This window comes from Pteropus alecto, unplaced genomic scaffold (assembly GCF_000325575.1).
Source record: "Pteropus alecto unplaced genomic scaffold, ASM32557v1 scaffold79, whole genome shotgun sequence".
Lineage (NCBI taxonomy): Eukaryota > Metazoa > Chordata > Mammalia > Chiroptera > Pteropodidae > Pteropus > Pteropus alecto.
The window spans coordinates 6,364,839-6,391,377 of NW_006494612.1; the positions used below are offsets into that span (position 1 = coordinate 6,364,839).

Below are 26,539 nucleotides of genomic sequence, written 5' to 3' on the forward strand. Positions count from 1 at the left end.
TAATATTTAATTTAATATTTCTTTATTTAATATTTCTTTAATATTAAAGAACTTTCTTTAATATTTAATATTTAATATTTCTTTATTTAATATTTCCTGTAGTGAAAATCTCCTAGTGACAAAGTCTCTCTATTTTTATTATCTAAAAAAACCTTTATTTTGCTTTCATTTTTTTTAAAGCTAGTTTAGCTGGATGTAGAATTCATGGTTGACAGTTTTTCTCTTTTAGCACTCTGACAGTTCCAACATTCTCCATTATTTCTTATGAGAGGCCAATTGATAATGGTGTCATTGTTTTCCCTGGATAAAAAAGATAAGTTTTTTCTGGATGCTTTTGAAATTTCCTCTTTCTCTTTGGCATTCAGAAGTTTAATATGATGTGCTTAGGACTGGGTTGCTTAGGGTTTATAACGCTTGAGATTCTTTGCACTTCTTAGATCTGTAAGTTAATGTTCTACACAAAATTTGTGATTTGGGGAGAGGGGTGGTTATTTCTCCATATATATTTTTCTACTCCTTTCTCTTTCTCCCTTCTTCTAGGACTTCAGCTATACTTACATTGAGCCTTTTGATTTTTATCCCATAGATCTCTGAGACTGTTCATTTTTGTTTAATATTATGTTTCTCTGTTTTTTGATTGGGTAATTTCTGTCTTTAAATTCCCAGTTCCATTCTTATCATTTATCTCCAATCTGCTAGTGAGCCTATTAAATACATTTTTCAGTTATTATACTCAGCACCCCAGTTCCATTTTTTTTGGTAGTTTCTATTTCACTGTTGAGATTCTCTGTCTGTTCATTCAATAAGACCATATTTTACATTTAATTCTTTGAAAACGTTATCCTTTAATACTTCTTTCATATTTTTAAAAGCCATTTTGAAGTCTCTGCTAAATTCAACATCTGAGCCCACTCAGTCCATTAATATGATTACCTATTTCTTTGCATGTCTAGTAATTTTAGGTTGAAACTTGGACATTATAAATTGTATTTTGAAGTAACTCTGATTCAGTTTTGCTCCTCCAAGGATTAAGATTTCGTTCATAATAGATAGTTAGCTTATCTGGATTAAAACTGTAAACACTCTCTGTGGTGTGTAGAAGCCAATATCTCTGTTCAGTTCTTACAGCTTTTAGCTGTTTTTCTTTTCTTTAGTGGCTGCTTTTCTTTTGTCTGGCACCTTACTAGTCTATGTAGCACTTGCATAGTTTGTTGATTCTCAAGAAAGCCCACAAACTTGAAATTCTTATTTCTTTTAGTTTCAGTTTTTCAAAAATAAACTCTCCTCCAACTTCTGTTTGTTTTTATACATTTTCCAGTGTGTTTAAATATTTTTTTCCCTGCACACATACTATAGTTGTCATCTGCAGAAGGGTTTGCTTGACCACTTCACTTCGATACTATTAACAGAAGTTGATAGAAAATAATTTTAAAACCACTTCTAAGTGAGATATTATCAAATCACATTTAGGGTGGCAGTAAGATGGTCAAGTACAAGCTACTCATTCCTGAATTTTTGTTTAGTTGCCAAGACAGTTCCATGCCCTGAGTCAAATAATATTTTGCATTTTAATCTCAGTTTGGTATAGTAGTGTTGCATTTCATTTGAGGCTATTAGACCAACATTAAGATATTACAGATCAACACTGTCTCAAAAGAGGCCAAGATTGAGTGGAAATGGGGGTTGGAGCTACCAAAAAAAGGGCAAAAGAACACTTATCAACCTTAAACTGACTACAATATATTTTCTCTTTGAGTGTTTTCAATTGTAAAAGCTTTGTCCTTCCAGTCATGTACATCTATATAATTGCAACATTTTAATTTTACTTAATATGTAGGAAAATCTTCTTAAATGTTAAATGTGACTACTTCCTTTGAGTAATCTGCATTTTCCTTTGGCAATATACACTGAGAGCTGAGTATTTGTTTTCAATACAGAGTAAGAAACAAAGAGGATCTGGATGGGGAAATTGGAAAGCTTCCTGATATTTTCTAAAAAAAGATTTCACAACCTGGCTTTATTGGATGTCTCTCTCTAAAACATGAAACACACACATATTCAAATAAGGGTATACAAGCACATTCTAAAGCCTTTTTTTACTATATATTTTTTGACATCTATATCTCTTAAGGCATTTAGCAGTCTATGTGGTGTTCTGTTTGGCCTCTCTTCGCAAATATGTTACTAGACTGAAAATAATCGGAAAATAGAGAAATCTCAGTAGCTGAGGATAGTGCTTAGAACATAAATGGTAGAGACCCTTACTCCATTGAAAAAGATTTGTTTCTTCAGAGATTTTAGGAAACCCTCTGTGAGTGTTTGGTTGACTTACATAGAGGGATTAGAGCTAGTATGCATTTTTTAAATAAAATTTTACCGTTAGATATACTGACTATATACTTCAGTTTCTCAATTGTTAAATGAACCTAATAATAAGTACTACCTTATAGAGTTTTAAGAATTAAATGAGATCATTGATGTACAAAAATATTTCAACAGCTAACACACTTGAGTTTTTATTATTAATAAAATCAGAGTTAGACTTGGAAGAGGTGAATGAGAATAACAGTCTATTTTATTTTTATGGTGCATCTCTTTGGAATGCCAGATTAAAATTTTATAAAAACTAGAATTTTTTTGAGTTTACAATGGGAAATAATTATTCATTCAGGAATTAATTTCATCTTGAATTTTATCAGAAGATAGATTTAACTTCATCTATTGCTAATTATCATTGTAACAGAATAGGCCACTGGGATTTTAACTAAGGCACTAAGGTACAATAGTGTGAAATTCAAAAGAGAGATATTTCATTTTTGAGAACCAGTTAGAAGCTCTAAAACCCATAAGGATACTTACAGGTCAAGGAAGAACATTTTGTGAGGATTCCTTCAGAAAATTATGCCATGGCTTCCTCCCACCTCATGGGAGAAGTGAGGGGGTGCATGATTTTTCACTTAATGTCTTTGAGAGGAGCTCTAAAGGGGCCACTTAGAGAATTCTCAGAATTCTCTTCATTTAGGGGGTCTGAATCCTCTGAGAAATCCAACAAGGAGAGAACTGTAGCTGGGTAACTGCTCCTACAGCAAGAGCTATCCAAGAGATGACTGTGTTGGAATTTGCCTGTGCTCCAGTGTTTGTCAGGGCAAAGGAAATAGGAATGCTTCCTGCAGATCAGAGGCAGGCCTAGTGGAAGAGAGGGATGGCCTGGAGCTGTTTGATTCTTGCCCCGATAAACTGTGTAGAAGGGCAGTGAGGCTCTCTAACAGTGAGTTTTTTAAGTGACAGCTAGAAAGCCAGGAGGAGAATGACTTATCCACGTCAGTGGAGCTACAGCTAGAAGGAACTCTGAGGAGAGAGTCTGAAGAACCCACGAAAGTGCATCTGAGAAAACAGAGTCATCTTCAAACGTTATCAGGCAGGCCTTTTGGCAGGACCACTTAAGTTGGAATCTCCTTGCCTTCCTTCTCCCAGTGTACCTCTCTCCTTTGCCTACTTTAAAGAGAATGACAGCTAGGGACGGGGAGAGGAGGTCATGGAAAAGAGACAAAGTTGATCCTACTCTCTTTTCAGCTGGGGCTGGGAAAAAAGATTTGATTACCAAGTGAAGATTGATTTGTTACCTAACGTGACCATAGATGTTATTTAACATTGGTTAGAAGAATCATGTGGGCCTGCTGAAGTGGTCACCCAGTGGCAGGGGGACATCCCCCCACCCCTTTGTAAATTTTAAGAGGATAGTTGAGACAAAAATAAAGTTGTATTTGATTATATCCTACAGTTAGTGCTTGTTCAGTGGACATAAAAATCTGTAAAAATTTTCATACTTGGTATAGTAGTGGATCAGAATCTATAGTAACACATAAAGAATTGCTTTTATTCTTGAAAGTGCCTTGACTTATATGAGCATTACATGCAATATAAGTATATGCTCTTGGATTTTTTTAATGTCTCCTATTTAGTGCTGGCATGTTACTTAATTGTAAAAGAGCATTTATCCAAAAATAAATGTTAGGATGTGTTCTTCTAGTCTGCCCAGATGGTTTAGATTGTTTCATAAACATGATAGATGACTAAAGTTTTTTGAATGAGATTAAATTATTAAGAATTGGCAACATTTTAATAAAAGGCTTAAAAATTCTTACTTCTCCTTAAGCAGACCTTCACTGAACAAACAGCTCTGCACATCTGAGGCTTTGGCTGTGCTAACTCATCTGGTCAATTGCCTCTCTACTGTCCACTTCTGAATCCCCGCCGACCAACACCTAGGTCAAGATTGCATTGTTTGTACAGTCTCTTTATTGTGTTTTAAGATCACAGTCTCCCTTCTTTTTGGTAAGGGAAGAAAGAAAATAGAAACATGGCTGATTAAAACATGATTAAAAAATAACTCAAAATGTAAGAAAATAGAGAAGTAAATGAGATTCTTAGTCTGGTAAAGTTTCATTTGGACCCCATTACTAAGAATTGATTATTTGCATAGTGTCTGGATTGACTTCCTTTGTTGAGGATATAGAGTAATATACTAGTAGATTTTCAGAGCTTGATGTAGCTCTGTTTGTTGTTGTTGTTGTTAAAATTCAAAATTATTAAGTGCTTATGTATTAGATACTGAGGTATAAATATATTTTCTCTAATCCTCAGTAATTCTGGAAAGGTATGTATTTGATTCTCTTGCAAGATAAGAAAACAGACTCAGGGAAAGTGACTTCTCCAAGGACATATTGTAATTACAGAGTTGGGATATTTGGATCCAGATCTGTTTGGGGGATTTGGACCCAGACCCATGTTTCCTTAGGTCCTATTAGTTTATTATACTTTTTAAGAAGAATTTGCAGACTTGATATCCTATGAGGTCACTCATTTCTTTGGCACAAAATTATGACTATTGGTACTCAGTATTTGTTTCTATTTTGGTTTTCTTTTGTTTTTGGTTTTTACAGAATCAGGACAGGAAATTATGACTTCTGATTCTTAATTTCTTATTGTGAAAGATAACATACTTTCAGAAAAGAAGGTAATGTATATGTATGCATACTTTTATAAATAAAGTGAATACCCAATAACTATTATCCTGGTCAACAAGTAGTCCACCTGTACATGCTTGATTTCCTTAGCTAAAGAACTAAGCCCAGACTCTAGGCAAATGTTTGGTTCTGAACTACTGGACCCAAATGGTTATAATTCTCTTTCCTTCCCCCAGTAATTAACCACTATCCTGACTTGTCAGAATTTCCTTGCACTTTGACTCCCTAGGCATGCATTCCTAGACATGTCATTATTTTTTTTTAAAATGAATTTCTTTCCATAGATTAGAAGTTGCCTAAAACCATAAAAATCAGGATAGAGATTAATAATTTTGGGGTCATAGAAGAATGTTTGATTTATTTGAGAACACAAACTTTTCAAGAATTCAACACAAATAATTGCTATGCTAACTACAATTAGTATTGGTCAATCCTTTGAGCTATGATGCAGATTTGTTACTTATTCCAACTTTCCCCCATTCGCCAGTCTGAGTAATACTTTTCTGCATTAATATTTCCCTAAATATATAGTATAGATTATGGAATAAGTACAAATATAATTTGCCATGTCATTCGTAATATGTCCCCATTTTATCTCTTTACAGCATGGGTAAGTTCTCTCTCCATAGGGATGATTTTCTTTTGCTGCCCAATAGTCAGTGTCTTCACAGACATATTTGGTTGTCGGAAAACAGCTACTGTGGGTGCTGCTATTGGATTCGTTGGACTCATGTCTAGTTCTTTTGTAAGGTAAGGACTTGGTTTCTATATATTGCTTTTCAAGAATTGTTAGATGCCTTAAAGTTTTTCTTTCAGAAATTTTGCTATTTATAAACAAAACCTTTATCATTGCTTAAACCATAAGCAATATGACTATCCATTGCTATCCATAGCAGCAAATCAGAGCTTAAGAAATTGAATGCTTTTTCTTACAGTGCCTAAGAGTTAGATGTCAATCAGAATATATATATATATATATATATACACACACATATTATATATACGTATATATATATACGTATATATATATACGTATATATATATACGTATATATATATACGTATATATATATACGTATATATATATACGTATATATATATACGTATATATATATACGTATATATATATACGTATATATATATACGTATATATATATACGTATATATATATACGTATATATATATAACGTATATATTATACGTATATATATATACGTATATATATATATATGTATGTATATGTGTATATATTCTTTGGAGCCAAGAAAAGTATTAAAACTTAATATCAATACACTTTCCTGTGTCTATGAAAAGATGTAGTGCACTGAAGAACTAACTACAAAGAGCTGACGGGCACATTACTGTATGAAGCACCTCTCCCTCCAGTTCCAGTTCTATTAGTAAATCCCCTTGCATTGTCAGAATAACCCTAGTTAGAATATGCAGTTCTGGTTACCTGGAGGTGATTAACAAGAAAACCTCCTAAGGTGATTTTCATCCTGTGTCTCTATTTTAGTGATTTATCTTAATTTCTTTCCCCTTTCCCTTCCCTAGCTGTCTTCATGCACTAGTTGAAAAGCATTATTGAGGTCATTAGGAAAAAAAAAAACCCCTTACATTTATTGCCCTGATTATTTTTAAATATTTGTGATTTAACCAACAGAATCCTTGGTTTATTAATTTTACCCCAAGCCCACCAACACCCCTTCCTCAACTCTAAAGTGAGCTTCTTTCTTTCACCTAACTTAGACATTTTATTTGGATTCTAAACAATTATTTTTTTTTCCTTGATAGAAAATATATAGTCCATCTTTAATGTACCTTTATGATATTTTTCTTTTAAAGTTGTTTTTTAAAGAAAGTAAAAACAATTTTGTTTGAAAGGAGATTCTGCTTAGGTGGTTCTGTGAGATCATTTATTTTTAGTTCTTTTTTAGCGGTAATACAACATTGGGCTGTTACTGCCTCGTCACATACCTGCTTTGCTCTGGAAGCCTCCAGGTACCCATTGTCAGTACCTGTGGCCCTAGCAGTTGCTGAATGTATTAACATTCAGGCTTTGGTGGAGAGGACCAAGAGGTAGAAAACCCATGTAACTTATTACCTAGTTTGGTAGACAAAACATATATAAAAACTTACTTATAACAAGTAATGTTTTTCAAACCTTGACCATTGAGAAATAAAAATTATGAAATACATTTTACATTGTGACCCAATTCTCTCTCTGCTTTCCGCTGACTGAAACAAAATGTCTTGAAACCATATTTACCTTACTGCTATGTAACGGTCTCACATTTTCTATTCAGTTTCACTGTATAACCCACTGATCAAAAGCTACCAAACTTCCAGAGCAATATATAGAACAAGGGGAAATGTGATATGAATTCCAAGTGTTTAACGATGGACTCACTTTTTCTATAGCTCAAGTTCTGCCTTCTTAGGAAAGCTTTCTCTAGCAACCCCAGGTCACTTCAGTATCCTTTTTGTATCTGTGACTGGTATCTTATTGATTTACTTGCTGAGTTACACTGCACCTATTCACTAGTCAAACTTCAACATTTGAACCATCTATTATTGAGGTGGAAATTTAGAAGTAAGTGAAGAAGGCTCAGCAGCAGTGAAAATGCCGTCACAAAGCTTATGTACTTTACTCTGTGGGAGAGATACAAAGCTGATCTCGCCCACCATGGTATTTAAAATGGTATTTAAAATGGTGTGCAAAAGAATGTTTCCAGTTTATAGCGGTGGCTCCCTGGTTTTCCACCTGACAGCTTTACAGTACTGTGTTGTAACTGTATAGAAACTGATGTTCATGATGATACTGTGTTGTCAATACTATTTTTAAAATATATACTTTGAAGAAGGCAGAGAAATGTATAATAGATTTAGATTTTTTTCCTTTAAAATTGTTAAATAAGAATAAATTAGCACCTTAGGTAAGTTGCAATTATCTGGAAAACTACTTATGTGGAAAAATTGATGTAGAATAAATGAAGTATTATATTTTATTCTGTATAATATGGGGTAGATGTCTTGTTTCATTAAGTAGATATGAATACGGCATAGCCCTACCCATAGGGTTAACAGTAGTAATATTTTTTTCACCAAGTACTTGGAACACAGTAGCTGCTAAAGATGTTTATTGAATAAAGAATGGAGATTCAGGAAAGGGTGATCAGAGTGAGGTAAAGCTAATCTGGGAAAGCTTAGCTTGACTGAAAGATGGTGCTAGCTGTGGGTTAATAGAGGGGGAAAGGCATTTGAGAGAGAGGATGGCAAACATGCACTGATTTTATCAGATTCTAGACTTCCTTATGATTGCCTCAGCATTTTGCTAGACTAGTATTATTGTCCAAAATTTAATTATTAACCAATTTTATATTAGTTTCATTAATTAATAGTTTGACTTTACTATGTTGATAAATAGCCTTTTGAATTAGACATTTCAAAAGAAAAAACTTTAGTTTTCTTTTACTCCTTACCTTAATTGTTTCAAAGAATGTAACGATATGATCCTTTACTTTCCTAAGAAATATGTAATTAAGTTATTTGGTTAAACTGTCAAATTCTTAATCTTTTATTATTCTTTTGAGACATAGCCTTAAAGCTTACAAACTAGAATCACCAATGAACATACTTCATGTAGTCTTTCTGCATTCAGAAATATGATTTGTTATCTTGCACAAACTGAGAAGAGCGCAATATAGGGCGAAGGTTGGTCTGCAGCCCTTAAGCCAGCAGAATTGAGACACAACTGCTTTTCCATGCAGATGATCCTGACATAACCTTGTGGGAGAAATGTAAAATGCAGCCTTTCCTTTGACTAGATTGCTTAGTAAGTGCCTGGGAAAACCACATAAAATAATGAGCTTTCATAGTTAAATGACCAAAAAAACTTTTATTGAGACTAAATTTTTTTGTTTGTCAGTTTAATTACTGCCGGTTTTACCGAGGCCCTTCCTGGCACTGTCTTTTACGAGTCGTGGCAGGCACACCAGCTCTCACCCAGTGCTGTGTGGTTCACCTGAAATCCACCGAAGGAGGAGGAGGAACAAAAATCACTGACAACCTTAATAGTAGTTTTTCACATACTTGAGGCATTTTTATTATCTATTCGGCTCACATTAAAATATTTTTAGCACTATATTCTTGGTTTATTTTCATCTGTTTTTGGTTAAATTTTATTTGTAGAAAATACACTGACTGACTAAGACCCACTTTTATGCTAAGGTTTTATTCTACCAAGCACATGATATAAGTAGTGAAAGTTGCTTTCCATCTTTTTTATCTTTACACAGTTCCATCGAACCCCTATACTTTACCTATGGAATCATATTTGCCTGTGGCTGCTCCTTTGCGTACCAGCCTTCATTGGTCATTCTGGGATACTATTTCAAGAAGCGCCTTGGACTAGTGAATGGCATTGTCACCGCTGGCAGCAGTATCTTCACAGTTTTGCTGCCTTTCTTTTTGAGGGTTCTGATCGACAACGTGGGCCTCTTTCACACACTGCGAGTGCTCTGCATCTTCATGTTTGTTCTTTTTCTGGCTGGCTTTACTTACCGACCTCTTGCTACCAGTGTCAAAGAAAAAGACAGTGGAACCAAAGGAGGCAACAGATTCCCCCTCTTTTCTAGAAAGTTCAGTCCTCCAGGAAAAATTTTCAATTTTGCTGTCTTCAAGGTGACAGCGTACGCCGTGTGGGCAGTTGGAATTCCCCTTGCGCTTTTCGGATACTTTGTGCCTTATGTTCACTTGGTGAGTATGCTTCCTTTTCTTTGCTGGCAACAGATATTGTTTTATACAGGAAAACTTCTTAGAAGAGCAAGATGGATCAGGTTAAAGTTGGTCTTGAACATTATGCTCGCTGCAATTCAGGAACTCTTGAAGTTCAAGGCCTCTTAAGACAAGGTCAACACATCCATTAAACAGAGGACACGTGTCATGGTGTGCTCTGGTATTTTAAAACTCACCAAATCTAAACAAACAAAAACAACTTTTTAAAAAAAGGAACAAATGACACCAATACAGAAGACTTGATAGGTCATTGTTGCTTCAAGTGACGTACAAATCATAATCAGGGACAAAGATGGTGCAATGATTTTGTCAGCATCAATAAATTTTTTCAACAAAAGGGTGAAGAAATTAGGTAAATAGTAAGCCAATGGCCTTGACACAAATAAGCATTACATCCACTTGTGGGGTACTTCTGGGAAATGGGAATTCTATTCAGAAGATTATTTGAGAAAACTTAGCAAGTTCCAAATGAGGGGAAAGTGTAAGGGTTTTATAGGAAATTAGGGTTTCAAGTGCTCAAGCAATTTATATTTATCATTATTTCAAGGCAGATTTCAGCCTCTTTATACTGAACCAGATTTGCTCAAAAGTGTTTATGTTTCTTTTTTTCTTACTGTTGTGGTTGAAAGTGTATTTACACTTCAACATAGTTTATAAACAAAAATTATACTAGGGCACATTTTTTTTTTGTATGTATACTGTGTATGAACTTGGATCTTTTCTAACTTTCGGTCTATGTATGGGCGTTTGTACAGTTTTTCTTTACTTAAAGTTTTGGTGAAAGTTTTTAACTGAGTTCAAAGAATTACTGAGCTCAAGGAGTCAGCTAGTAAACTGCAACACTGTGAGTTCCTATGCTCAGTTTAGAAAGGAATTAGGTCAAAGAAACATGAAGAGAGATGGTAGATGTGTCCTGGATCTAAGAATAATTTTGATTTCTCGATTCTCCTTATTCTCTTTTCGCCAGGTGTGTTGAGGAAGCATCTGTCACGATTAATGGGGAGACAAGGAGAAGGACTAGTTTTTAGTACTCTGAGCCACTTAGTGTTCTGCAGAGAATGAGGTACTAGGAAAATGACCTACTATGTGACCCTTGTCACATATGCAGTATGTGGCTACCTCTTGATCTAATAGTCCATTTTCACACATTTAAGAGGGCATATCTGAACTGTGAAAAGCCATTTTTTTTTTGGACTATAGATCCATTGTGGAAGGATCAATTTTACCAACTATCTCTTCCATAGCTTCTGTAGTTAAGATAACATTTGTTGTGTTCTTCTCAAGGCTGAGTAGATTTTTCTTAATTCTCTTTGGTACTACAAGGTGAACACACCCAGAGAAATTAGTATCTTAGCTTTGCTAATACCAGACATTTACAGAGGACAAGTAGTAGGTGATCGTCTAGTTATTGCTGGTAATATATTTATAATTTGGAAATTAATTTAACATTTTTTTATTTGACTGTCGCAATAAATCTGTGGAGTAGGTGAAATAAGTAATATTAGCATACGTTTTACAGACTGGAAAACAGATCTATCATTAACAAAAACCAAGAATCACGTAACAGCAGAGCAGGGGTTGGTTCCCTTCCACTGTGCTTACCTGGTAGCAGATCTAGTCCTCTTACTTTGGAGTATAGTGGGCCAGTTGCTTGGATACACCACCAGATATGTCCATCTTATTTGGGGTGGGGGTAATGAGTATGCCTAAGGAAATTTAATGTTATTGGTTTTTTTTTTCTTGAAAGTTAATCAAATTCACAGTGAGTGACAACAGTGCTATAGATGCTGTTGTCATCAGGAGGCCGTAAATCAGGAAGTGACAGAACTGTGAGGCCTCTGTTAACTCCGACAACAAAGCAGGCCTTTTTCACGCTCTCCCTCCTTCCAGGCATGTTTTCTTACAAAAGGTGTCGATATTTTTCATTTGGGATTTTCTCTTTGTCTCAAATTGTTATGGCACCGGAAGCCACATTGCAGGGGAAACACCAGACAGTTAAATGCCATGCAGGCTGTTTAAACCTTGTGTTTGATTAAACTCCTTACTGGGTGTTGAAGGGCATGCACATTTAAGACATAAGAACTTGTCCTGAAGGAGTATCGAATCCAGTATTGTAATAAAGAACTTGTACATACATTATCTTATTTAATATTCAAAACAATACAGTGCCTGTGACATATCATCTTCATTTCATGGATGAGAAGACTGAGACACTGAGAGATTTTAAAACTTGTCCAAGATCTACAGAGATAGTGACTGATAATTAGGGTAGCACTTTCATGCAAGAGGCAGTATGGTATAGTGGGTAGAGGTAAAGGCTCTGAAGTAAGACAGACCCGGTTCAAATCCTGGTTTTGTCCCTTACTAGTTGTACAACCTTGGGTAACCTCTCTAAGCATTACTTTCCTCATCAATAAAATATGGATAAACTCAATTTTGCAAAATTGTTGTAAGGATTAGAGAAAACATGTGTAAAACATCTATACAGTTCTGGTATGAAAATGAGTTATTTTAAGACAATGCGATTGCTGATTGAGTGCTTTATGGGAGGACTATATAGAGTCAAAGGAAGGAGACGATATCCATTTGGAAAAGTGATTAGTAAAAACTGGAATTGGGCCTTGAGCATGAGATTGGGTGTTAAAACCAGATCCTTAATCAACTAGGGAAATAAATTATTTATGTAGGTCTTCTTTAAAGATTCAAAGCTACAATTAAGTGCTGTCATGGTTATGTTAAAAATTCTAAGATCTTGTTTATTAAACTATACTTGATGAATTGAGAGAGAATATGTATCCTTTATGGCAATTCTTGCTGTCAAAGCAGGATTGGAGGTTTTATTTTTCAGTAGTTGACTTTTAAAAATGAAGAATCATATTGCCTCTTGGAAGCTGTCAAATGATCTCTTTTGGGCCTACCCACTTCTAATCTCTATTGTAAGGGTACAATTCTTACAGATCAATTTAGGTGAGAAGTAAATTTCTAATAACCATTTCTATCTAATAGCAGATACTTTAGTTTTTGTGATTTGCCCCCTTTACCTGAGAGTTTTGTTTTGTTTTCTGAATTAAGTTTTTATGGCTCTTCCTTACCCAATTTTTCTTCATTCGCTTCCAGAATCATAACATTCTCTCAGTTTTCCTTCTCCTCCATCACTCCTTAGTTTCTTTGCTCCTTTTTCACACTGAATATCAGTGTGTCCTGGGGCTTGCCCCTCGATCGTTTATCTATTCATTCCACTGGTAGTTTCATATAAGTAATTTATTTTCTCACCATTTTAACCTTTAAAATTCTCTGCTTTGGTGACATGGTGATGTTTCACATTTTGTACTTATAAGACATGATGGTTTATTCATAGTTATTAAACACTTAACAAATAAACTCAGTGAACTTCAGAATAATTGAATAACACTAATGCTGTCTTTTGATGGAGGAAGTTGATGTGTTTGCTTTGGACCACAGCTTTATATGCATATGTTTAAGTTATAACCTGATAAACAGAAATATCTGTGTGTCTCTCATTATTGTAAATATATAGAAGGAGGGAAAAAGAACTTTTAGTGGCCATCCCCATTATTAACAAGGAAAGTTAGAAAACTGGCATCTGCCCTACTGTGTAGCAACTGAAAATCTCAAAGAGCATAGGGTAGTGTAATAGGATGAGGATGCAGGAACCATAGCCAGACCAGAAGTCTACATAGCTTTAGTAAGAGCACTGACCACAGGGCAGTATGTAACTTTTCTCAGGGGCATGAAATACTCCATCCTCAATCTGAGGATGATAATTTAGATTTAATTGCTTTACATCTCTCCACCACTACCTACCTTTGAAAACAACTATTTAGTACCTGTATTCTTTGACTCCATAACATATAATAGTTGGGCAGTTTTAGTTGCTAAGCTTTAAACCCACATAGTTCTCTATCAAAGGGAAGATGATTTACTCATGTGTTGAAATCTGCAGAAGAGATGTTTATTAGCTTGTTTTCAAAAAACTTTGTGATAAGATTTAGTGTGTCAGTTTTATGGCAGATACTAATGGACTGTTCTCAAAAGCAACTTCGACTTGGTAGCAGGATCTCATTTGCCTGACGCTGTGATTAAAGACACAGTGATCTGCCTGCTGACAGGGCAATTAAGTAGACGCCAAGTCCAGTTGTAGTTAGGAACAAACAACTTGTATTTTTAAACTAAGAATGAAATTTTGAGGCAAACAAGTCAGTAAACGTGGCATGTAGTGCCTAAAGATATTTTATAGCTTTAATTAATGTCAAATGCTCTCATAGGTCAATAATGGAATGTATTGTTAGATCTCACTAGCCAGGGCACCTCTGTTCATGTTGTGGTCAAAGCAGGAATAGTGCTCCAAGCCTAGAGCTTAGGGCACTGAGGCATGTAAATGGGAATAGCATATATGCTTTCATCTCTTTGTGGTTTCTTCAGAGGGAGACTCAATGGTGTGTGAAAATTTTCACAAAAATCCTATAATAACCATCACAAAGATGAGTGTGATAAGTATAATAAATAACTACATATTTAGAGCTAAGGAAACAACTCTGCTAAGCTATGCTCATTCAAGGTCACTCACTGACTTATACTCAGAGCTGGGATCTGAACGCAGGTCCTGGACTCTAAGTCTCATGTTCTTTTTATGAAAGAGTCGGCTCTTCCACTTCAGAGATAAGATGCTGCCTGTTATCAGCCACACTGTCCTTAGACTAAAGTTTTTTTTGCTTTGCAAGTTTCCCTTCTGTTCTCTCGGGGTCCCTCTCAGAAATCTCAGTTAGTTTGGGTTCCGAAAAGACTTCATTTAGAATTTGATTTAAGGAGGTTTGTCAAAAATACCAACAGATTTGGACATTTGACTAAGTAAGGATCACAGATTATTATGAAACAATACTTAATTATATATTTGACCAAAGTGACAATAACTGATTTCAAAGACAAATACAGAAGGTTATCTCTTACTATTGAGATTTTCTTAAATAATCTAACATGATTAAGACAAACGCAGAAAATTATTTCGATAAAACAGAATTTTGCTTTCTTGGCAGATTAATCAAAAAGAAAAACCTTTAGCAGTTGAAGGAAAATTAAGTTTTGGTTTTACATAAGTATGCCCTTGACATTAAATCTTAATTTAAAAAAATCCTTATAATAACAATTCAATTTTTAGCCAGCTTAATTACACAAGGTAAAATTCTCTTTCTTTCTCCAACTTTTTGTGTATATTTAGTTTTTCCTTTGTACAAAATTATTTAGTTTAGACAAAATTATTCTCATTTCCCTTAACAAAAATGCATCTTCATTTCTCATACCTTTTCATAGCTAAAAACACATCCTAATTTCCTTGGGGTCTGAAAGGCTAGGGGCTTGGCTCTGGGTAGAACCTTCCACAACTCAGTTGGCCTCAGGAAGAATCTTCTAACCAGCTCAGCTGGATCCTGGTAGAATGGTTTCCCCGTCTCAAACTGACTTGCCCTGTAAAGGAAAACCATTTAGATCAGGAGCTGAACTCAGAAGAGAGCAGGGTGAAAACCCAAGAGGGACTTACCAATGGCCTGAGTGGAAATAGCAAGAAAGACAGCGAACTCACAATGGGTTTGCGGGGACTGCGCCAGTGTTTCTCATCGTCCCAGAATGCCGTCAGAAAATCATTCTGGTTCTGAAGCTGCCACCACATCTGGTAAAGAACAGTTACTGTATATTGGACCAGGACTAGGCTGCTGAGTTGACTTCTCCCGTTGCTTCTGACCTCAGTTCACTTTCAAGTTCTGACAGAAGAAAAACTCTGGGGCCTATTACATGTTCCCAGCATGGTTTCAGAGTTTTAGAAACATTTTTAAATTGATTGACAATGGAGTTGTGTAATCTGAAGAGCTGCCCTATCAACTCTGTCCTCTTAGCATTAAAGAGGTAGATTAAAGAGGTAAAGTTAACATTTTAATTTTGTTTATAGCCTGGAGGCTAACCACTGAAGGCTAAATACTAGAGGCTAAAGGTTTCATTTTCTCCCTCCTTCCCGTCTTTTCTTTTTACTTTTTATGCTTGGATTTGGCCTTTTATTCTAATTATCTTTATATTGATTGTTACTTTAACATTTATTAGCTATGCATAATGTTTTGGTACAGTAGTCCCCCCATTATTCTTAGGTGGATACATTCCAAGACCCCCACTGCATGCCTGAAACCAGGAATAGTACCAAGCCCTATATACGCTATGTTTTTATCTATACATACATAATGTATAGATATAAAATTTAATGTGCAAATTAGGCACAGTAAGAGGTAAATACTAACTAATAATAAAATAGAACTATTAGAATAATATACTGTAATAAAAATATGTGAATGTGGTCTTTCTCAGCAAACTAGCACGAATTTCTTTTTTCTTCATCATTTCTACAGATTGGGTTTTTATTGTGTATGTTAGCAACCTCAACATACCATCTACGTAAGAAATGTCCAAACCTATAGAGAATTTTTACAAGAGTTTATCTGAATCAAAACTGACAAAAAGTGCCTGGAAGCAAAATCTCAAATGGTTTGAGAATGACCGTTTTTGTGGTTTTTCTTATACATTTGAAAATTAAAGATGGAACTGTAAGGAAGATTGAATGAAAGCGGGAGACAGCAGTTGAAACTGCAGACAGTAGGGGACTGCCGTACTTTGCACAGTAAAATGTAATTTTCACCAGGATTTTCTTATTAATTTTTGTTTTTCTATTTTTCACTTAAAAGTAGGCTTATGAAATTTCTTGGACACAGGATATTTCTTTGCATAGCATATTCATTTAAATATCAGAATTTATCATTTGAGATTGACAATGTGCTGATGATATGCACTCATATAACCCCTATATACATTTCTTGTTTTTTTGTTTGTTTGTTTGTTATGTGGTCTAGAAATGTTTTGTTCATTTATTCATTTCATTCATTCATTTCCTTCTCAACAAACTTCCAAAAAGGGTATGAAGGTATCGACTTCACATATACATTTTCTAATTCAACTCTCACAGCAACCTTTTATGAGGAAAGCAGCATTGATACTGGCTCTCCCTCTAATAGATAAGAATGTTGAGGACCAGAGAGGTTTTATTTTGCTCAGAGTTGCACAGTAAGTGGCAGGAGTGTTATTAGATTAGAATTAGAACGGCTTATTTCATTCTGTTCCTATTTTTTTCTTGCATGTGTGAGACTTCCTATAATTACAACTAAGTTGAACAGATTTAAGCATTCATTCAGTAAATATTCACTGGCATTCTAGGTGTGGGGACGCAGTGGTGAGAACAGATGTAGTCACTGCTCTCACAGAACTCAATAAATAAATAAAAATATGAATAAAGAAGGCAGTTTTCAAATAGTGGTGTTTTCTTTGAAGGAAATAAATGAGGTGGAAGGTGATGGTGGGAGGTAACTTCAGTTTGGGAAGTCAGGGACAACGTCTCTGAGGAGGTGACAGTAGGGCATTCTATGGGTGAAGAGCAATATCAGCTATTTGGAAGATAGAAAAATAAGACAGTTTCCTAATACCTGTGGGAAGCATATGACATAGACTGTCTCTAGCTTCTATCATTAAGACCAGCCACCAGTTGATGAATTTTTATTCAGCTTATTTTTTATCTTTATATTTTATTAAAATCTACATGAAAATTAAAATCTGTTAAAAATTTAAAATTCTTGTATAGGATCCAAGCATCGCTTTTTCTTCAGATACTTTATTCACTACTTATGTCTTCTAATAATACACTGCTATGTCCTCTCAGTTCTCGTGCAGTTATTACATGAACGATTAGACGTCTTCTATCCTTCACTTTATCCCTTTTTTCAGATTTTTTTTCGATGGTGCCTGTGCTTTTCTTGCTTTTCTAACCTTGCATTTATTTCCCTGCAGATCTCAACATCTGCTGCAAATTGACTACTCAGGTTAGTGAAAATTTGCCCATTTATCAGTTTTGTGCTGTAGGCAGTATTCACCAGCATTCTCCTACTTTAGATGAATAAGGATCCTATCTTCTCTGGCCACTAGTGGCTCAGTAATGGTGGAGTTAAATATCTATAGACCACTCTCATCAAACAAGCTAGTTTTCTTTTTTGAGTATTTTTTTTTTTTCAAATTGTAAGATACTATCGTAGGAACTTGATAGGAGGACGGGACATAATTAATGCATAAGAAATTTAGAAAACTAACCATTTACAAATAACTGAACAGAAACAGAGCTGTTGCTTATAGTAAGGCTGAGTAAGTTTGTCACATGTTCCAAATTATATTTAATTAAATATAAATATTTAATTCAGTTAGCCAAAATTAAGTATAGGAAATTAAATATAAATATTTAATTCAGTTAGCCAAAATTAAGTATAGGTAATTCAACAGGTTTTTTTTTTTTTTTTTTAAGAAATAATGCATGGTTTATTCAGACATGAAAATTATTTCTAGAATATAGGTCCTAAACCATTAAAAGATTTAAAATTTGCGGGGGAGAAAGAAATCTACAGACATTTTAAAATATCTAATTTTAACTTAAAAAGTAATAACAAGAAAAAGAAAAAAGTAGCAGCAGTGTATTTTTCTTAGGCCCTTAAACTGTATTCAGTATAAGTATGAGAAAGGCTGGTGAAAACTGTGGATTTTACTACAAAACACATTAGAGAGTTTTATGTTGGAAGTGTCTTGACACGTCAGGAAATGATAAAGAGGAAACAGGTAAGGTAGACTGGACATTTCATAGGAGTAGAGACAAAGACTTCCTTCATTGCTCCATCCCCAGAACTTAACATGTACCTGGCACTCAAGTATTTTTTTTAACCATTTTCAGGCTGAGTTTATAGGTTGGTGGAATTGCTGAGGTCTACTAATTTCCCTGCTGATGACTACTTTCCATTTTAATGGTACTTTATGTTCTTCAAGTTCTTTCTTTCATTGATCTTCAATATATAACCCTTGACTGAGAACAGTTTTATCTCCATCTTATAGGGAAAGGAGTTCGTTGGTTTAGAGACTTTCTCTGGTTACACACATAGTGACAGTGTGTGGTTTAAAGCTTAAATAATAGAAATGAAAATTTGTTTATCTACATTGGTTTCAACGTAGAATAATTTAAAGATATGGAAATGGGTGGTAAGACGTACATAGTCAGCCCTGCTGATGTGAAATAACACCTTCTGTGCCTTATACCATCTCTCAGCTGCTTCCAAAAGAATGGGATGCGTGAGGGTAACCCCAGCCTAGCAATTAGGCTGACACGTGTCCACGTTCCTCTTGACTCATGCACACACCTGTGGAATTTAAAATGCTGCCATATACTGATGATTGAATTTATAAAGCATTATAATAGGCATAACATAAATTAAGTGTGCCTGTCCCTATTTTATTGTCTCTGCTTATGTGAACATGTGGTTTTCTTTTACATGTTTCTGACTCCTCCGAAGCTACCTCAGGGACTTTTCATAATTCTCTGCCAAGTATCTCTTTGCTCCTCATGCTCTGAATCGGGGGTTGGGATTGCCCAGTTCCGGCACCTCTTTCTCGTGAGGTGATTTCCAAGCTCTGCAACCATGTCACGAATCTAGAGCAGTGTGTCAGATCCACTATCTCTTTTTCTCTCCTGAAATAAAATTCCTAGATCTTAAAACCTACGTACACACATGTTAAAAAAGAAAAAATCAGTAATGCTCCACCTGTAACATAAAGGAGAAATAAAAGAAGTAATTTTTGAATAAAATAATATGTATTTTAAAAGTTAATGCTTGGACACATGCTACAGTGTCCCAAGCTTGAAGACATGCTGAGTGAACTAAGCCAGACACAAAAGGTCAAAAACTGTATGATTCCACTTAGATGAGGTACCAAAAGTAGTCAGACTCATTGAGCCAGAAAATAGAATAGGGGTTGCCAGGGGCTTGGGGAAGGGGGAAATGGGGAGTTATTGTTTAATGGGTCCAGAGTTTCAGTTTGGGAAAATGAAAAAGTTCTGGAGATGGATGGTGGTGATGGTTGCACAAGAAGGTGAATGTACTTAATGCTGTTGAACTGTCCACTTAAAAATGGTTATGATGGCAAACGTTATGTGATATAAATTTTATTAAAATAAAAATTTTAAAAAGGTAATTCTTGGGCACAACTATATGGGAAAGATAAAAATAGCCTCCACGAAATTCTAAAAACACCCCTGGGGGTGATGGTACTGCCCATATTATGAACTAATATGCAGTATTTGAGATCAGGACACTGATGCTCAAGATCTTAGAATCAGTAGGGAGTAGAGCTCATAATTTGACTTCAAAGACATTTTTTTTTTCCTACTATGCATGCCTAGGCCTTCCAACTCTCAGTCCGCAAAGTGTTCTCTGCTGTGCCAGTCACCTTCATCCAGACCCCTTAGAGCTTCCACTTTCTTATCTATTTCCATCCTTCTCCCAGGGTGTGGTCCTTTTCTTCCTGAACACTTTAAAAATCATAAGACAGAACTGACCATGTTTAAAATACGTTAATCACATACCCCCAAATCCAAAATAATCTTATTCTTAAGAAAGGGTTAAAAGTTGGGGTAGACAATTTCAAATGTGGAAATGGCAACAGTGGAAGGAAAATGGATCTAAGCTCAACCTTAGCAACTTTTAATCTATCAGATCAAAAAAAAATTGAACTTGATGTGATGCAAGGGAGAGAGTCAGCAATTAGATAAGTCACAATTAATAGAAAAGACAGCATTGTATGCCTTACAAAGACTGGAGGGAGGAGATACGGGGATAGGAGGCTTTGGTAAAGAAGTTCTCTAGCCAACATCACTGGTCTGATGAAATTTTAGTGAGGAGAGGTTAGAAGATAGAATTTTTATGGAAGGATCAGTCTTTCTTCACTTTATAATTATGGGCAAAATTAAAAAGCTGAATAAAAACTAATGCCTCAACTTCTTGTTTCTCTCAGAAATCAGATCAACCTTAAAGTAAGTAAATTAAAATTTCAATAAACTCCCAGTGTACACATTGTTCAAGAAGAAATAGTACCAGTTTTGATAATTTACAAAATATCCGGCTTATTGACATTTTGCCAGGGCCGTTAAAAAATAAATAAAGTTACCCCAAATCCTAGTGGTTTAAATAATGCTTTCTGAAATTATCCCTTTCTATTTTAAGAAGAAGTTTATTTTAAACTTCTAAAATTTAAGCTTAATTGAACTAGCTTTTTGTTGGGTGCATTTGTTCATTTTTTATTACTTCTCCAAATTCATGCAATTCTATCTATTGATTAGAGTCTCCATAACCTACACCTATTTATTTGCATATGCACATAGGAGACTTTATAACCAGATAAATCCAGGAGTAAGTTTAAAAGAGAATATCCTTTAAAAAAATGCAAACATGTAAACACACGATGCCTCATCAGAGCATTAATTACATCTGCAAGAGCCTTTGTGACCACTTTTTATCTTCAGAGTTCTCTACCAAAGTAGTATATAGTCAGTCACGCAGGCAGGCTGTAGACTATTGCCGAGTCCTCTGGAGCCATCTTGATGACCAGAGTAGAGGCAGTCTGACTCCTTCATAGACGGACACTGTGTGTTCATCTGAACAGTGTGTTGTTCATCCCAACGAGTCAGGAATCAAGGGTGTGAGTGTTGCATCTTGTGTGCCAGGAATGAGACTCCAAGAAAGAAACTGTTCAGAATCCAATTTGGATTTAGATGTGATAAATAAAAATTTAAATAAAGCAACAGATTAAACACCTTTCATTGTTTAGGACAGACTGGTATAGTTTTTGGTAATTTGAGAAATAGATGGCACAAAAATTATTGTCAGGGTCACTAAATAATTTCAAGTTACCTAAAAATCTTAGCGATTTATTTTCTCTTTTAAGATGAAGTCCATCTTAACTTCTAAAATTAGGGATTATTTGAACTGTCATCTAAATTCAAATGGGTTTTGAGTGATAATTACTCTAGAATAGTTTTGCCAAATCTTGATCTGATTTAAATAATGCTGTGTCAAGGATAGACTTTTATTTTACTCTAAGGAAAATTGCTTTTTTAAAAAAGGGGAAAATAACAAAAGCTCTAAAGAATTTTTAGAGTTAGAAAATGTTTTAAAAATTAGGACATTCTTTGAACCATCAGCCATCTTTCTTCCTTCTGAACACCATCCTTCTTTTTCTACCCCTTGATGGCTGTTAAATAATCTTCAGTCTGGAAACTCTTCCTTCTTTTTTCTCAATCCTGACTTTTATGTGTGTTAACAGTGCCACGTGTGATTACCAACACCATGGAAACTCATCTTAATGAAATGGAAAGACTGCCCATTTAAAAAAACAAACAGAACCAATGCCCATGCCTCCTGGAGACTTATTAGGCCAAAGGTCTGCTCTCCATTTGGTCAGCCACTGAGGAGGCAGTTGGTACCCAGACCATGAAGTCTAGTCATGACAGAAATATCGTATTAGCAAATAGACATTAGGCTGCCTGAAGATGTTAGTCCTTAAAAATGTTGGCTGGCAAAGAAATTCTCTGTTTGCACTTCAAGCATATCTTAGAACTATTTTATTCTCAAAGCACAGTTGAGAATAAAATAGTTATTATAACAAGATAAAATGACATTTTAAGGCTGACCATACCTATCTTAATGGCCATAAAGTTCTATTTCAATATTATATGATGTAAAGGGCTTAATTTTATGTACCTAAATCTATGTAGTTTTCTTCTATCTTTAATCACCTCGCTGGGCTTGCTGGTGTACAGTGCTCATATAAAACTTTTTAAGGAAATTTCCCATTTGTGTTGATTTACTTCCTTTTCTTAGCAAACGCAGAGGTAGAGAAAACACAGTTTAAAAAAGAAAACCAAACCAAACCAAACCAAACCCTCATTACATTCAGAAGATTTGTTCATCTTACTTTAAAGTCAAAGGGTAGTGTAAAGTTTTGATTTGTAACAATTTCTGAGATTATCCATTAACTAATCTAGCAGGCTTTCTACTCTCTTCAAACGTACATCTAATTTTTAAAGGGGCCGGGCTCGTTTTGAGTTTACCTTTGAAAAACTAAGCAGAATGCTCTTTTAGACTTACGGAATAGCATTTTAAATGTTGAACTGATATAGTCTTGGAAGTGAAACTGCAAGCAAAAGAGAGGCAACGAGCTGAAGCCGCTAACCTCTGGAGTGAATAGCAAGTGAGTAAAAATGCTCTGAACTCACTATCCCTTTTGGAAAGTAGGCAGCTGCAGAAATTATTCTAGCTCCAGAACCACTGAAAATGTTGTGTAGCATTTATTACCTTGTTGTTGGATGTACCATGCAATCGTAAAAGATACAGGTCCCCTTCTCTGGCCAAAAGAATTTATTCTCCTAGAGACAAAATGAGTGCACATGCCTACCTGTTGTCCACCCCTCTTTTCAGTTTGGTGATGTTGTCTGAAGAGCAAGGGCAGGGGACCAGGGAATCAGAGTCATCACAGACAAGGGTAGATGATGACTACGTGCCTGGAATATGTTTCTCTCCCAAAGGGCATAGTAACTGCAATAACAGTGGATGATAAATATTGTTGACTTTTTTCTCCCCAGTTCTGTAAAGGCAGTTGTGGTTCTATTAGTTCCATAGCCTGCAGTGCTCTATCGGGCCTGTTTTTGTCCTCTTTTCCTAGCGTCCCTAAAATACTGTCCTTGTTAGCACTTGGTACTTGAGTCAATAAGCTGTTACTTCAAGTTCACCGTCAGAAGTAGTTATCTTTATTTAAAGTCTCCTTTAGTTCTCCTTCTTCTTTACTATCTTCTTTACTATTACCCAAAAATATATGCAGCATACCTCACTTTATGGCACTACACTTTATTGCAATTCAGTTGTTGAATTTTTACAAATTGGAGGCAAGACCCTCCACCAGAGAAGATTTCTACTTGCTTTATTGTGATGCTCGCTTTATCGCAGTGATCTGGGACCAAACCTACAATATCTGCAAGGTATGCCTGTAATTTAATTTGTATGCACCAAAGTTTTTATTATTTTTAATGTAATAAATTATATAAACGTTATATAAACGACATTAAGCAAATACCACCCATACTCTTAAAAAGGTGGGCGGGGGGGGGCGGTGGGAAGGACAGTTGAGGCTAACAACTGTCATGGCATGACCAAATAACACAATCTTAGAAAACAGTACTGTAGGGAATTATTGGACCTTTGTGACCGTTGGCTTTGCTTTGTAGGTGTGTACCACCACTGGGTTTCAAAGGCTTCTATAAATAAAGCAATCTGGGGTTCTCTTCTATTAGGCATTCTTCTTTTGAGAAACCATTTGTTGAGAAGCTTGCGTTTCTAATGTACTCAGGTCAGCTTAATTGGAGCTGGTTTTATACTATGGCCATTCATTAACTTCTTTCATGGTTGACTCTCTGAGAGCCAGAAGACTTGGCCTGGATTCTCAGTGGAAGAACACTATCTAATGTCTCCAAATGGATGGCACTATGGTTCCCCTACATGAGAGAGTTGGAGAGGGGAGAAGCCAGGACTGAGGCCAATTTAGTGTGATGATTGCTTTCACTTCCCTAGGCTGCTGCCCCCAACCTCTCAAAACGGCAGATCTGCCTCTGAGCTCTTGTGAGGAGAGCAGAACTTATACCAGATATCAATTTTGCCCCAATATTCGTGCTTTCTGCTAAAGCACATGCCCAGAGGATGAGAGACGGTCAGGGATTTGTAAAATCGTTGGTGGCAATCATTGGAGGCCCAGGCTGTAAATAGAACACACCCGTTTTCCTAAGTACTGCTACCTCAATAAAGAAGGACCTCTAGAGATCCAGCATCCCCAGATATTGTTCTTTACCGCGCCCTGCCCCGCCCCCCCCATTCCCTTACTTAATGACCAAAGATACTTTTAGTTTGTAGATTTTGGCTGAGAGTGGGGAATGGAGTATTAGAAGCTGAAGTTCTTGCTTTATTTAAACAACAATGACAACAATAACAAAATTCAATGAAATAATGTCCTTTATATTTGAATTTGCCAAATTTACCTTCTTTCAAAAGACCCAAAACATTTCGCCATATTATTCTTTTTAAGGATCATAAAGTAGAGCAGGTGAGGAAAAAACCACTAATAAAGGATAATAGCACTTCGGCAGGCAGGTGTTCTTAGTTTCATCAAAAGAATGACTAGTAAATTCAGTCTTTTTTGAATAATAAAGAATGTCTGTTAGAAAGTTATAATATAATATAAGCACCTTTGGGTGCTTCCTGAAGTGGATTAATACATTAGAGTCTGGATTCAAATTCCAAATAAAGCTGTTGAATACACATAATTATATCCCCCCTGTCTTAGATAAGGTTATTCATTTTCTTCACAATTGAGCAGGAATCTATCTCTGCTTTGTCTAATCTCACCTGATGGGGGGTGATAATGGCCTGGAGGAATAAGCCAGTTTCACCTTTATGGACAGCTGGCTTATCTTTGCAGCCACAAGTGGATTTCTTAGACCTGCACTGTTTCATAGAAATAATGCAAGCCACATATGGAATTAAAAAAATTTTTAGTATTATTTTAAAAAGTAAAAAAGCAAACAAAATGAGTTTCATAATATATTTTATTTAACCTATATAGCCAAAATAGTATTCAACATGGAATCAGTATTTTAGAATTATTAATGAGATCTTTTACATGCTTTTTTTTCCACTGTTTTCTGTTTGCTGTGTGTTTTGCACTTATAGCACATCTCGATTTGAACTAGCCACGTTTTAAGCACTCAGTAGCCCATGCGTGGCTAGGAGCTACATACTGGACAACAGTGTTGACGTGGTGACTGTAAGGAAGCAGCTGGAGGTGCTGCTGCAGTAACAAAGCAGGAAGGCATTATCTGTGAAACCAGGGGTTTGAGCTTTACCCTGAAGGCTAGGGGAGCCATAAAAGGATCTTAGGCAGAGAAGTGCTATTTTTAGTTTTGAACTTAATCTGGGGGTCTCAGAGAATATAGGTTAGAGATTTAGGAGTGGGGCTCAAGCAAGAAGCGTGTTAGAAGGCTGCCGTGGAGGTCCAGGGGAGGAGTGATAAGAACCTGAACTAAAACACCGTGGGGCACGTGGACCAAAGGAAGTGAGAGATGTAGGAGGTAAAATCTTCAGAACTTGGTGCTGACTGTTGGATTTGAAGAGAGGGAGAGAGTAGTCTAGGATAGATATCCGGTGTCTCCCTTGGTCGTTGTGCCGAGTGGTGTTAACTGATGTGGAGCGGTGTTAACTGATGTGGAGTGGAGAGGGCAGGCTGTGAGGGGGGATGAGTTCAGCATGGGGCATGTTGACTTTGAAGTACCTTTGGAACAGGCAGGTAGATATGTCCATTTTGACATGAAAGAGTTCACTCTGAGTATGTGTAGAGTTAGAAGCTATAAAGGCTGGGTAGGAACACTCAGTACTTAAGGTGCCAATTAAAACTTTGGGTGGTAAAAAAGAAGGAGGTGTAAGGCTCAGGTAATCAGGGGCAGCTTTACAGAAAAGGTGGGATTGAAGCAGAGTCTTAAAGAATGAGTAATATTTAGAAAGTTAAAGAAGGTAGAAGAGACAATAGAAATGTAGAGAGGTGAGAATGTTTCAGACACTGAATAAATCTGTCCTGCTGGGCCAGATGGGATTAGGGCTGAGATCAAAGCTGGCCTAATGCAGTTTGCAGACATGTTTTGTTTGGCTTGCATGGATGGGGTTGGATCATGCAGTGTTCTAAATTTAAGTTAGGTGCCAACAT

General features: G+C 35.8%; 1 protein-coding gene across 1 annotated transcript in view; it reads left to right on the forward strand.

The window, feature by feature from the left end:
* SLC16A10 (solute carrier family 16 member 10) overlaps positions 1–26,539 on the forward strand; it is a 95,709-nt gene that overhangs the window by 56,609 nt on the left and 12,561 nt on the right. Inside the window, exons 4-5 of the mRNA XM_025042375.1 lie at positions 5,633–5,777; positions 9,325–9,784. Coding sequence (XP_024898143.1) covers positions 5,633–5,777; positions 9,325–9,784 — 605 coding nt within the window. The remainder of the gene's footprint in view (positions 1–5,632; positions 5,778–9,324; positions 9,785–26,539) is intronic.